Genomic DNA, 12,023 nt, shown 5'->3' with positions numbered 1-12,023 from the left:
TCAAAAGGAAACATAAAGAAGAGACGCCGGGCCTGCGGACGCCTGCAAGGCTACCTCAGTCTCGTGAATAGGAAAGTCTGCTCCCGAACTAATGCTGCTGCTGCTGCTCAAAACTTGGTCCTATTCACGAGACTGAGGTAGCCTTGCAGGCGTCCGCAGGCCCGGGGTCTCTTCTTTATGTTTCCTTTTGACTGTTGCCTCATTGTTTTCGAGACAGACAACTGTTATATTTCTTTCAGACCTTTGTATTTAGTTTATTCTTAGTGGTTCGTGAGTAACGTGACACCAAATCTTGGGTAGAGGCTATTGTTGACTATTCCGCGTTTTGATTCAGACTTATAAATTAGACTTCCGCTATTATTATTATTAAATTCCATGTTTCTTATTGATGCTATGGATTGTTAACAGATTTATTTATTAACGAAAGGTAAATAAGTTGGCTTGCCTAGCTACCACGAGTAGGCGCCATCACGATCCCGATGGTGGGAAATCCGGGTCGTGACAAGTCGCGCAACCCGATCCTCACCTTTTACTGTTGCGGCGTGCAACCCGATCCTCAATATCATTGTTGCGGCGCGCAACCCGATCCTCAGTATCATTTAATAGTTCAACTCCCCAAACAACAGTCACAACTAAGGGGCATAAAAAAAAGTAAATATTTGACAAACATCCCGGCAAGGGAATAACCAACAACGCTTTCTCTTTCTTACTTTTCTTATCTTATAATTCACTCTACTATTTTGAGCCAACGCTCCAAAGAATCAAGTCATTTCGTATAATTTCAATATTCGTATCACAATTCGAGCCTATGCTCCCAGGAAAACAAATGATCATATTACCGTTCACAGGTTATTCACAACATATAGAAATCCTCCAATAAACACGGAGTTCACAACCAAGTCATGATAATCACGTTATAAGGACTCACGGTCATGCTAGACGCCAATGTATAGATACTCGTCACCATGCCTATACATCGTACTCGATCACATAGCAATTAGCAACAAGACTCAACTCCTATTCCCTCAAGCTAGGGTTAAACCAAACACTTACCTCAAAGCCTTGAAATCCACTTAATCCTCAACTATTGCTTTACCTCGCGGTTCCACCTCCAATTCGCTCGAATCTAATCACACATTGCTCAATTACTTTAATAAACACTATATGAATCAATTTGAATGCATAAAAATGAATTTTCCAAGTTTTTTTCCAAATATTCCAAAAACACCCCCGGGCCCACGTGGTCAAAACTCGAGGTTTGAACCAAAATCCGGTTACCCATTCCCCCACGAGTTCAAATATATAATTTATTTTGAATCGGACCTCAAATCGAGGTCCAACTCCCCAATTTATGGAAAAACCTAGGTTCTACCCAAAAATCCCAATTTCACCCATGAAAATCTTTGATTTCAAGTTGAAAACATGTTTAATGATGTTAACGATTGAAAGAATTGAGTAAAAATCAACTTACAAGTGATTTGGGATGAAGTTTGCTCTTGAAAATTCGCCTATGGTGTTTGGATTTTGAAAGAATGGTGAAAAGTGGTGAAAATTCGACTAAGTATAAAATTTGCTGGGCCTCGGATATGGGAAATGCGAAGGTAAGTTCGCATTTGCGAACATCACAGGCTTGGGAATTCGGCCACAGGGATCGCATTTGCGAACTCGGGTCTGGTGGACTAGGTGCGCATTTGCGAACATCCGATCGCATTTGCGATCATGGCCATATCGCATTTGCGAACAGTGGCGTCGCATTTGCGACCCAAGCTGAAACCCTTCCATCTCGCATTTGCGAGGAATCTTTCGCAAATGCGAGAATACCAGACCTGATCTGCAATTTTTTTTCAAAGTTCAAAAATGCAACTCGACACCTATCCAAAACTCACCCGAGCCCTCGGGGCTCCAAATAAAACACGCATACAACCTCAAAAACATCCTACGGACTTGCTCGTGCGATCAAATCGCCAAAATAACATCAAAATCATTGAATCAAGCCTCAAAACACATGATTCTTCTTCTAAACTTCATAACCTTTCAAGCTTTGAACTCATAGTCCGAAACACGTCAAACGACGTCCGATTTCGACCAAACTTTACAGAAAGCGCTTAAGACATATTTAAGACTTGTACCGGGCGTCGGAATCAAAATACGAGCCCGATACCATAGTCTTTTAATAAATTTTCATTTCCATTTTCCTTAATAATTTCAGAAAAACAATTTCACGGAAGAATTCATATCTCGGGCTCTAGACCTCGGAATTCGATTCCGGGCACATGCCCGAGTCCCATATTTTTCTATGGACCTTCCAGCACCGTCCAATCTCGGGTCTGGGTCCGTTTACCGAAAATGTTGACCAAAGTCAACTATAACCATATTAATATCAAAATTCTTCAAATTTTTCACGGAATTCACATATTTCAACATAAAAGCTTTTCGGCTACGTGCCCGGACTTCGCACGCAAATCGAGGCAAGTAAAAATGAGGTTTTAAGGCCTCGGAAGCACGGAATGGATGAGGAAATAGGTGATGACCCTTTGGATCGTCACATAAATTCATAACATGATTATTCTTAATGAACTTAAATTACATTGTATAATAAAATAATATTATTTGAGTTATGGATAAAATACCTACATAAAAATATCTAGATAATATGAAAAGGTATCACATATATGAGGAACTAAAAATATCAAGGGAAAAATGGATATTTCATTGGATAAAAGGATGAGAATAATAATTGTTCAAAGTTGGAGGATGAGTTTGATTTTTAACGGAAACTTGAAAATATAAATAATTTTCACCCAAAGAAAGAGAATACTCCCATTGCCAAATGCCCAAATCTTTTCAAGCAGTGTTCTCCTCAGGCTATCTCCAACCTTGCCCCCATCCCCCATAATGGGGGTAATTTTTGTGGTAATTTAACTCCAACCCTTCCCCATTTTTGTTCCTAAAATGGGGGATGAATAGTGTTCCCTCAAATATGGGGTACACTATTCATCTCCCCCATTACTATTCATCACTTTTTTATTATTATTTTATTATTTAATCTTTTAATTTATGTCTTTATATGTACTTTATTATGTTTATGTAATGTTTTTATAATATTAATATTATATCTTAACTTTGGTGTATAATTTTGATAAATTAATTTTTGTACATTTATTGTTTTTATGTAAAATTATAAGTTAATTTTATTATAAGTTATAATTGTACAAAAAATATATAATTATCCAAAAAATAAATGGTGCAAATATAAAATATTAGATGTTGCTAAGTTGAAAGGTACAACAACAACAACAACAATAAACCCAGTTTGACCCCAACAGGTGGGGTCTGGGGAGGGTAGTTTGTACGCAGACCTTACCCTACCTAATGGGGTAGAGAGGTTGTTTCCAATAGACCCTCGGCTCAGGAAGGACAAGAAGAAGAAGTAAAAAAAGGAGGGGGGGGGGGGGGGGGGGAGATAAAGGATAAGTAGTACCAAATAATAGCAGCAGGGAATACAATACCTGAGACAAACACAACAACCTAATGTAATAGAAATCTAAGAATATGACGGGACATGCATGCTACTAAGACTAACAGTGAACAACTATAAACTACCTACTAACCTTCTACCTTAATTATCTACCTCCACAACCTCCTATCAAGGGTCATGTCCTCAGTGAGCTGAAGTAGCGCCATATCGTGTCTAATCACCTCTCCCCAGTACTTCTTAGGCCTACCTCGACCTCTTCTCAAACTCTCCATAGCCAACCTCTCACACCTCCTGACAGGAGCATCAATGCTTCTTCTCTTATCATGTTCGAACCATCTCAGCCTCGACTCCCGCATCTTGTCCTCCACAGAGGCTACTCCCACTCTGTCCCGGATAGCTTCATTCTTAATCCTATCTCTCCTGGTACACCCACACATCCATCTCAACATCCTTATCTCTGCTACTCTCATCTTCTGCATATTGTAGTTCTTGACTGGCCAACACTCAGCCCCACACAGCCATAGCCGGTCGAACCACCGCTCGATAAAACTTCCCTTAAGTCTTAGCGGCACATTCCTATCACACAAAACACCGGAAGCAAGCCTCCACTTCATCCATCCCGCTCCGATGCGATGTGNCTCGAATATTATGGATTTCAAGGGATTAAAAAGCTTAAAACAAAATTAACTTTTGTAAACACTCCAATGGACCACAGCACTACTCGTACACAAAAAAGTTGTATAAATAGGACGTGTATTATAACTAGCAATCAGTATTATCAATTCTGAAATTTCTTATTTCTCACTTGCTTTTCATAACAATGGCGAACGAAGAGGTGATTCTGTTGGATTTCTGGCCTAGCATGTTTGGGATGAGGCTGAGGATTGCATTAGCTGAAAAGGAGATAAAGTATGAGCACAAAGAAGAGGACTTGAGGAACAAAAGCCCTTTGCTTTTACAAATGAATCCTATCCACAAGAAAATCCCAGTGTTGATTCACAAGGGAAAACCCATTTGTGAGTCTATTATTGCAGTTGAGTACATTGAAGAAGTTTGGAAAGACAAAGCCCCTAATTTGCTGCCGTCTGATCCTTATGACAGAGCTCAAGCTAGGTTCTGGGCTGACTACATTGACAGAAGGTATAATCTTTGCCTTTTCCGTATGTACTGACTATGATTCTTTAGCTGATTCAACTAATTTTAAACAAGATATGGACTTTTATCTTTGTTTTTTGTGGCAACAAGTGATAACCTTTTCGTTTTTCTAATTTGGGTTTGTTGAAATTTGCAGTTGTATGATTTTGGGAGGAAGTTATGGACAACAAAAGGAGAAGAGCAGGAGGCAGCTAAGAAAGATTTCATAGAATGCCTCAAGGTGTTGGAGGGATCATTAGGAGACAAGCCTTACTTTGGAGGGGAAAGTTTTGGGTTTGTTGATATTGCTCTGATTGGATACTACAGCTGGTTTTATGCCTATGAGACTTTTGGCAACTTTAGCACAGAGGCTGAGTGCCCAAAGTTTGTGGCTTGGGCCAAAAGGTGCATGCAGAGGGAGAGTGTTGCTAAGTCTTTGCCTGACCAACCTAAAGTCCTTGAGTTTGTAAAGGTGCTTAGGCAGAAGTTTGGACTTGAGTAATAATGTATTAAAAGAAGGCATTTCTCTTGAGTTGAAGTTTGTTTGGTGCTAGTGTCAGTCAGTCTACTTTTATGAGTAATAAAAGACTCTTAGTTGTGTCATGTTGAGTGTTGGCTTTTGTAGTCTGTGTATGTAATTCTCAACTCTGTAGCGAAGAGTAATCATTTTATCATATGGCATTATCTATAATACAAAAAAATGATTGTACTCTATGCATACATTTTGTTGATTCATGTTAGTTCTGTTTTTAATTGTTTCGAACAGCAGGGGCTAATCTCACCCATTACTTGTTTCAATTCTACATCCAATGTATTAGTAAGGTTTCAAGAAGAATAGCCATTTCCTCCCGCAATTCATCAATTCATAGTCTAAACATAAGTAAAACTGTAATACAAACTGTTGGAGGGTAGAGCTTTGGATTTCTTGAACAATGAATATTGCTCTCACCGGATTCTGTAGCAGGTTTTTATAGCTAGGAGACCTGCAGTAACTTCATGTCTTGTCAGCCACACGTAATTCCGTGTGTCATATTTATTTTCTACTAATACATATATAATGCTGGAACTTTTCGTGTTGCAGCAAAATAGCTATTTTTAATGACTTTGTAAATGTTGACTATTTTTTAATGAGAATTTTTCATAAAGCACCATCTTTTAGGTCTAATTAGCCATTTATAGATACCTTTTGCTATATTACATGTTATAGATACCTTTTATGTTTTTATACAATGCATTTTATGTATTTAAGCTGTTGTATTCATTAATACAATAGAAAATATAGGCGACAAAAAGGAAATTCCAGCTAAGTTTGATATGTATTTAACTGTATTCAAGCGGCATTAACGTGAATACAGTAACGTATCTGCGCAAACTCTGGAAGGTTAAACTAGTTAAAAACGGAAGGAAATCAAATCACATGAATTCTTCTAATTTAACTCAATGAACGAAAACTAGTACCCATTACTGCTCGAAGATGTGAACTCAAAAACGTGAATACAGCGAAAAACCAGAGCAACATCTGTTCGAACTTCTTCCATTCGCTTCTCCTTTTTCTCGATTGATACAAATTATATACAAAATAAGGTATAGTTCCTTTATACATATGGCAAGTTTAACAGTGTTGTTGCATCATTCTGGCAAGTGGAACGATGAGGGCAATTACATCGGTTTTTCAATTGAGGGAATACCGATAAAGGAGTATGCCTCCTTTAATGATCTGGTTGCTTCAATTTCTAATCAATTGGGTATAGATTTGAGCTCAAAGACCATTAAAATTCAATACAAAGTAGAAGGAAATTGCACGCCAATGGAAATACACAATGATATGGGTTATAGAGTGTATGTATAATTGAAAAAAGAGAACAGAGAATTTGGGATGTATCCTTTGTGCATAACAACTATCGAAAAAGAAATTATATCCGGAGGTAGTTTAAATCAAGGCGACATCGTGCACATAGACGAAGCAGTTCAAAGGTACGATTTCGACACAGATGATACACTGGCTCTAGATTTTGTCAATTCAGGAGAAGCGATTGGAGTGTTCGAACTCCACAAGGATTTGATAATTTCAAAAACTAATCAAAAGGAGGTTATGGCTGGACAAGTGTATAAGGATAAGGCTACATTGAAAGAGTTGATGTAGAATTATGCTATAGCTCAAAGGTTTCAATTCCGGGTTGATAGGTCTAATGCTGTCAGGTTTGCATGTATTTAATTTTCTTTTTTTTTTTGTATTTTCTATTATTGGTTCGAGCTGTAAGTTTAACGTTGTTGTATTTATGTGTATTTGTGTATTTCCTCTTGATGATCACATATGCAGTAAACATATGTTTGTTTAGGGTCCTTAAATACATGTATTCATATGTATTTTACTGGTATAAATACACAACAGTGACACAATTGTATTCAGTTGGTATGCATATACTGTGGTATTAAGTGTATGCATATACCCACAATTGTATTCAGTTGTATTCATTAAATTTAAATGCATATAACTATAATTGAATTCAGTAGTATAAAAATTTATACATATAGATGTCAGGATGTATCTATGTCAGATTGTAGTCATATGTATATGAGTGATTTTTTTTGTAAACACTTATGCTAATAAAATGTACAATGATTAATTCTTTGCAGCTATGCATTATTATGTATTTCAGAAGATTGTGAATGGAGGTTTAAGGCTTCAAGCATTAACAAATCAGAACTATTCAAAGTGAAAGAATTCAATGATAACCATACATGTCCGCTGAAGGACAAGATGTATGAGCAGCGGCAGGCTAGTAGCAGCCTTATAGGTGGTATGATAAGGCCTACGCTTACCAACCATAAGAGAAAATACACCCCAAGGGATATTATTGATGATGTGAAATTATATTTAGGTGTAGATGTTAGATACATGTTGACGTGGAGGGCTAAAGAAAAGGCAATGAATTTTTTGAGAGGTGAACCGGCTGATTCATACAAAACATTACCAGGATACTTATATACAATGGATATGACATATCCAGGTTCCCACATCAGAATGGTAAAATCTCCAAAAAATAAATTCATGTACGTGTATATATCCTTGTATGCCTTTATAAAGGGGTTTGATCATTGTAGACCCATTGTTGTTGTGGATGGAAGTCACCTAAAATCTTACTACACCGGGACATTCGTTTCGGCAAGCACGTTGGATGGTGCAGGTGAGTACCTTAATTATAATACAATCTGTTAATATTTTAAAGATTGAAATACATATTTTAAAAATATGTATTGAATTGTATTTACAGGTCATATATTGCCACTAGCATATGGTGTTATTGATTCAGAGAACGATGCTGCTTGGACGTGGCTCTTTGAGCAATTAAAGATAGCATACGGTGACAGGAACAACATGTGCATCGTTTCAGATAGAAATGAGAGTATCATTAAATCTGTATCGAGAGTGTATCCAGATGTACCGCATTTTGCTTGTATATGGCATCTATGAAATAATGTATATGAGAAATTCGAAAAGAGCCATGCCAAGTTGAGCGAGATATACTTCTCGATGGCAAAAGTATACACACAAGCTGAATTTGACAGTCTGATGGAGAAGGTGGAGAAGATAGATATTAGGGTGAAAGAATACTTAGAGTTAGCTGGATACGAAAAGTGGGCTAGGTTGTATGCACCTGTTAACAGGGGATGGACAATGACGTCAAACATCGCTGAGTCAATCAATGCCGCACTAGTTTCAGCAAGGGAATTGCCAATATACGACTTCCTCGAAGAAGTTAGGAAAATGTTTGGACGTTGGAGTTGTAGTAACCGTAAAGAAGCTACACAGACATACACGACGCTTGGAAAATAATACCAGGATATGCTGATTTTGAATGAGGCTATGTCAACAAGTATGACTGTAATTTTTATTTTAAGGTCATTATATTATATAGCTAAATTGTTTTCTGAATTAATGGCATGAATACATCTGAATACAATCATTTTTCAAAATGCAACTATCATGAATATATATATGAATACAACTAAATTCAAATTCGAAGATCTGGTATGAATACAACTGAATATAACTAAAAACATGCTGCAAAAAAAAATCGAATACATCAGAATACAACTAACAAATCTGTATTATATATAATTTTAATATGTATTGTCATGACGTATTCTTCCAATGTTTTTGTTAGCCTCCTGTTGCCTAAATTATAGAAGACTTTTGATAAGTTCTGCACTAATTACAGTTGATAGTCTGCTGGTCTAAATATATGATGTATTCATCTGTATGCAAATATTTCAGTTGTATGTAACTGAGTAATTCAACATTATACATATAGTAATTCAGTTATATGTGCTCAAAACTTATATTTCTAATTTTAAATGTAGGTGGTACCATCAACTGAATATTTACATACGGTTAACGGTGGAGGGAGGAATTACACAATATGCATGTTAGAGAGAAAATGTGTTTGTGGGAGGTTCCAAGTTGATGAATTGCCATGCCCACATGCTTGGGCTGTATTGAAGAGCAAGTTTCTAATGCCAGACGAATATTGATCTAACTATTACAAACCAAATACTGTTGTAATGACATACAATGTGCTCGTGTACCCGCTACCGGACAGAAATGACTGGAATATACCAGCACATGTTGCAGAGGAGGTTGTACTACCACCCAAATGGAAAAGACCTCCTGGAAGGCCAAAGAAGAAGCGCGATAAACCTCTAAGTGAATTGCTGCAGCCGAAAAATCAACATTCATGTAGCATATGTGGGCAGGGAGGACATAACAAGCGAACGTGTAGAAATGCTCCACGTAATAAATAGATAACACTCTTACATGTATTGGTGCTTCAACGATTTGTCAATACTTATGATGCAATTGTCAAGTAATAAATTCTCATTGGAAAGTAATAATTTCTGAAATGACTTTCGTGAATAGATTCTGAATACATGTAGTTGCCTTAATGTGTTGGATACAATCGAATATAACCTTGTCCACATATACTTTGACAGTTTATTATAGACAGTGCCAGAGTTATATACGTAACTAGTCAAAATTCATCGGAATACATCTATATACTCAGCTGTAATATAACAATTTCAATAAGTCGGAATTTATATTCTCTAACTAGACAATAACCTGTTTAATACATCTGAATTCATATTCTTTAACATATATTAATTGAGTTTGAAAGATACATATTAAATAATATAGCTGAATACAGAGAAATATAGCTGAATACAGCTGAATAATACAGTTGAATACAACTCAATAAAATAGTTGAATACAACTGTCTACAGCTGAATATAACTGAATATGTATAACCTGTTTAATACATCTGAATTTGTATTCTTTAATATATATATATATAAATGAATGCTGCTGAACACAGCTGAATAAAGCTTAATAATACAGTTGAATACTATTGAATACACCTGAATCCAGAAAAATACAGCTGAATTCTTTAATATAACCCACCATCAGAATACATAAAGTTTCTGTCTTGGATATTAACATGTTGAATACCTAAAACCTGTTCAAGCAAAGTTACTGAATATGAATACAAACTTGAATCGTGTAAGATACATATGAATACAAACTGAAGAATAAGCATGAATTCTTATGAACAAACCAGTGAAACAGCGATAGATTAAAGCAATTGACATACACGAACACTGTTGATAAAGTGATAAGTTTTTCTAACTAAATACCATATTCACCAAAAAACTACTCAAAACAGTATTCTTCTTCAAACTACATTCCAAACTACATTAACCTAAAGATACTCTAACACTATCTGCATATTTGAATCTGACTCCGTGATATGCTTAGCAATCTTTGAGGGTGCTTCATTCTCGCTTATGGCATCAGCGTCTATCTTCCGAATAGCATAGTCCCAGAGGAGAGCACCATATCTTTGATGGAGTAGATTGGAATCAAATGTTGTTCGTGGAATCTCACCAAGAGTGCTCAGAAACTCTGCGTATGCCGCAACATGCACCCCATAATCCCTAACAAATAATTGATTGAAACAGTTAAAAATAATTCATACAATTAGATTTGTATATAACATACAAGAATGATGATTGAATACTTACATGCTCCCAGGTTTCTGTTGAGGCAGATCTGATATGAAAAAAACTTCAAATGGATCATTATGTGACTTGTCAGTGTATGCTGAGTAAGTAGACCAATCTATGCCTCGGCTATATCTGTAAAAGCCACTGATTGATAGATACAGAGGTAAAATCTTAGCTAGCTTATCAATCTCAGAAGCTACATAGGCATCATGACCTGCAGATCTGTACGAGTCATACACTTTGATACATCTCTCCTTGAATGAGACAACAGCCAATACCCAGTGTAGTTTGTCCTTCAAGTTGACTGGTATCAAGACATTATCCACAGTATGCCAAGGTACATTAGCTAGCAATCTGTAGCCCCTTATGTACTCACATACCACATCCTCTTCTTTGGCTACATTAGCATTACTATCTGTATCAGCATACCTGTCGAAGATTTCAGTGATTCTTGTCTTGAATATACAATCAACTGTTGTATACTTGAAGTTGGGTATTGGGTTGTACTTTCCATTCTTTCTTAAGTAGTAAAATATGACATCAATATGCTACATTTAAAATGGAATACACCACGTCAGTACATTGAATGATATTCAGAAAATATCAAATGCTGTCAACATAAGTGAACACATGCAGTTGTATGTAATCTATCAAATGCTGAAAACAGATTAGTAGAATTGTATGTTACATACATGATGCAGAATACATGTATATATCTGATAGAAGTGTAGATCTAACATACTGAATGTGGAAGGAGTCTTGCATTGTCATTCCATACTTTGCCGTCAGATGAGAGAAGGTAAAACCAATTTTTGGAAGTGACTTGATCAACGCCAAAATCCAACGGTATATGCAGTGTTGACTTGCTCTTTTTGTAATGATCTTCCAAATCACTTCTACAATGAATTTCAAAATACAATATGTCTTTTATTTAAATTATCAATATATTGAATAGACACTTAAACTTAAAAACTTACTTTTGGTAATGTTTAGCGATAAGACCTTCACGAACCCATTTCTCATACTCCTGAATGACTAATGTAAGATGTGGTCCCGAAATCAAATCATCTTCAAATGGGTGTTTCTTGTCGAATATGGGAGTCAACTTAACTGAGGTGCCTATTGAGTGACAATCAAGTCATGAATACAAACATTTAATTTTGTAAACAAGGTGGAAGAAGATCGTATCTTTATAATTCATTATTTTTTTAAATAATTTACTAACCTGCGGAGTCAAAGTTTGACTCATAAGGCGAAGAATACCATCTACTAGGACGCCGATTCCTATGTGAGGCTAATGGGGTTGCATCTGTTGGATTTTTTTGCTGCATTATGTATCACAATTCTA

The 12,023-nt window shown here is 36.3% G+C and overlaps 3 protein-coding genes across 3 annotated transcripts; all 3 read left to right on the top strand.

The window, feature by feature from the left end:
* The first annotated feature begins 4,187 nt into the window (after positions 1–4,187).
* Positions 4,188–5,332, top strand: LOC109219718 (probable glutathione S-transferase). Its single transcript, XM_019384191.1, has 2 exons — positions 4,188–4,617; positions 4,768–5,332. Exons 1-2 carry the CDS (start codon positions 4,299–4,301, stop codon positions 5,112–5,114), a joined length of 666 nt encoding a protein of 221 aa, XP_019239736.1. The 5' UTR covers positions 4,188–4,298; the 3' UTR covers positions 5,115–5,332.
* Positions 5,333–6,215: 883 nt separating this feature from the next.
* On the top strand, positions 6,216–8,087 carry LOC109219717. Its single transcript, XM_019384190.1, has 4 exons — positions 6,216–6,451; positions 7,250–7,640; positions 7,701–7,800; positions 7,888–8,087. Exons 1-4 carry the CDS (start codon positions 6,216–6,218, stop codon positions 8,085–8,087), a joined length of 927 nt encoding a protein of 308 aa, XP_019239735.1.
* Positions 8,088–8,147: 60 nt separating this feature from the next.
* On the top strand, positions 8,148–9,148 carry LOC109219716. The gene is made up of 2 exons (XM_019384189.1): positions 8,148–8,372; positions 8,978–9,148. Exons 1-2 carry the CDS (start codon positions 8,148–8,150, stop codon positions 9,146–9,148), a joined length of 396 nt encoding a protein of 131 aa, XP_019239734.1.
* Positions 9,149–12,023: the final 2,875 nt, after the last annotated feature.

This window comes from Nicotiana attenuata, unplaced genomic scaffold (assembly GCF_001879085.1).
Source record: "Nicotiana attenuata strain UT unplaced genomic scaffold, NIATTr2, whole genome shotgun sequence".
In the NCBI taxonomy this organism is placed as follows: Eukaryota; Viridiplantae; Streptophyta; class Magnoliopsida; order Solanales; family Solanaceae; genus Nicotiana; species Nicotiana attenuata.
The sequence above is the reverse complement of the archived record's forward strand: the minus strand, read 5'-3'. Positions and strand labels throughout refer to the sequence as shown.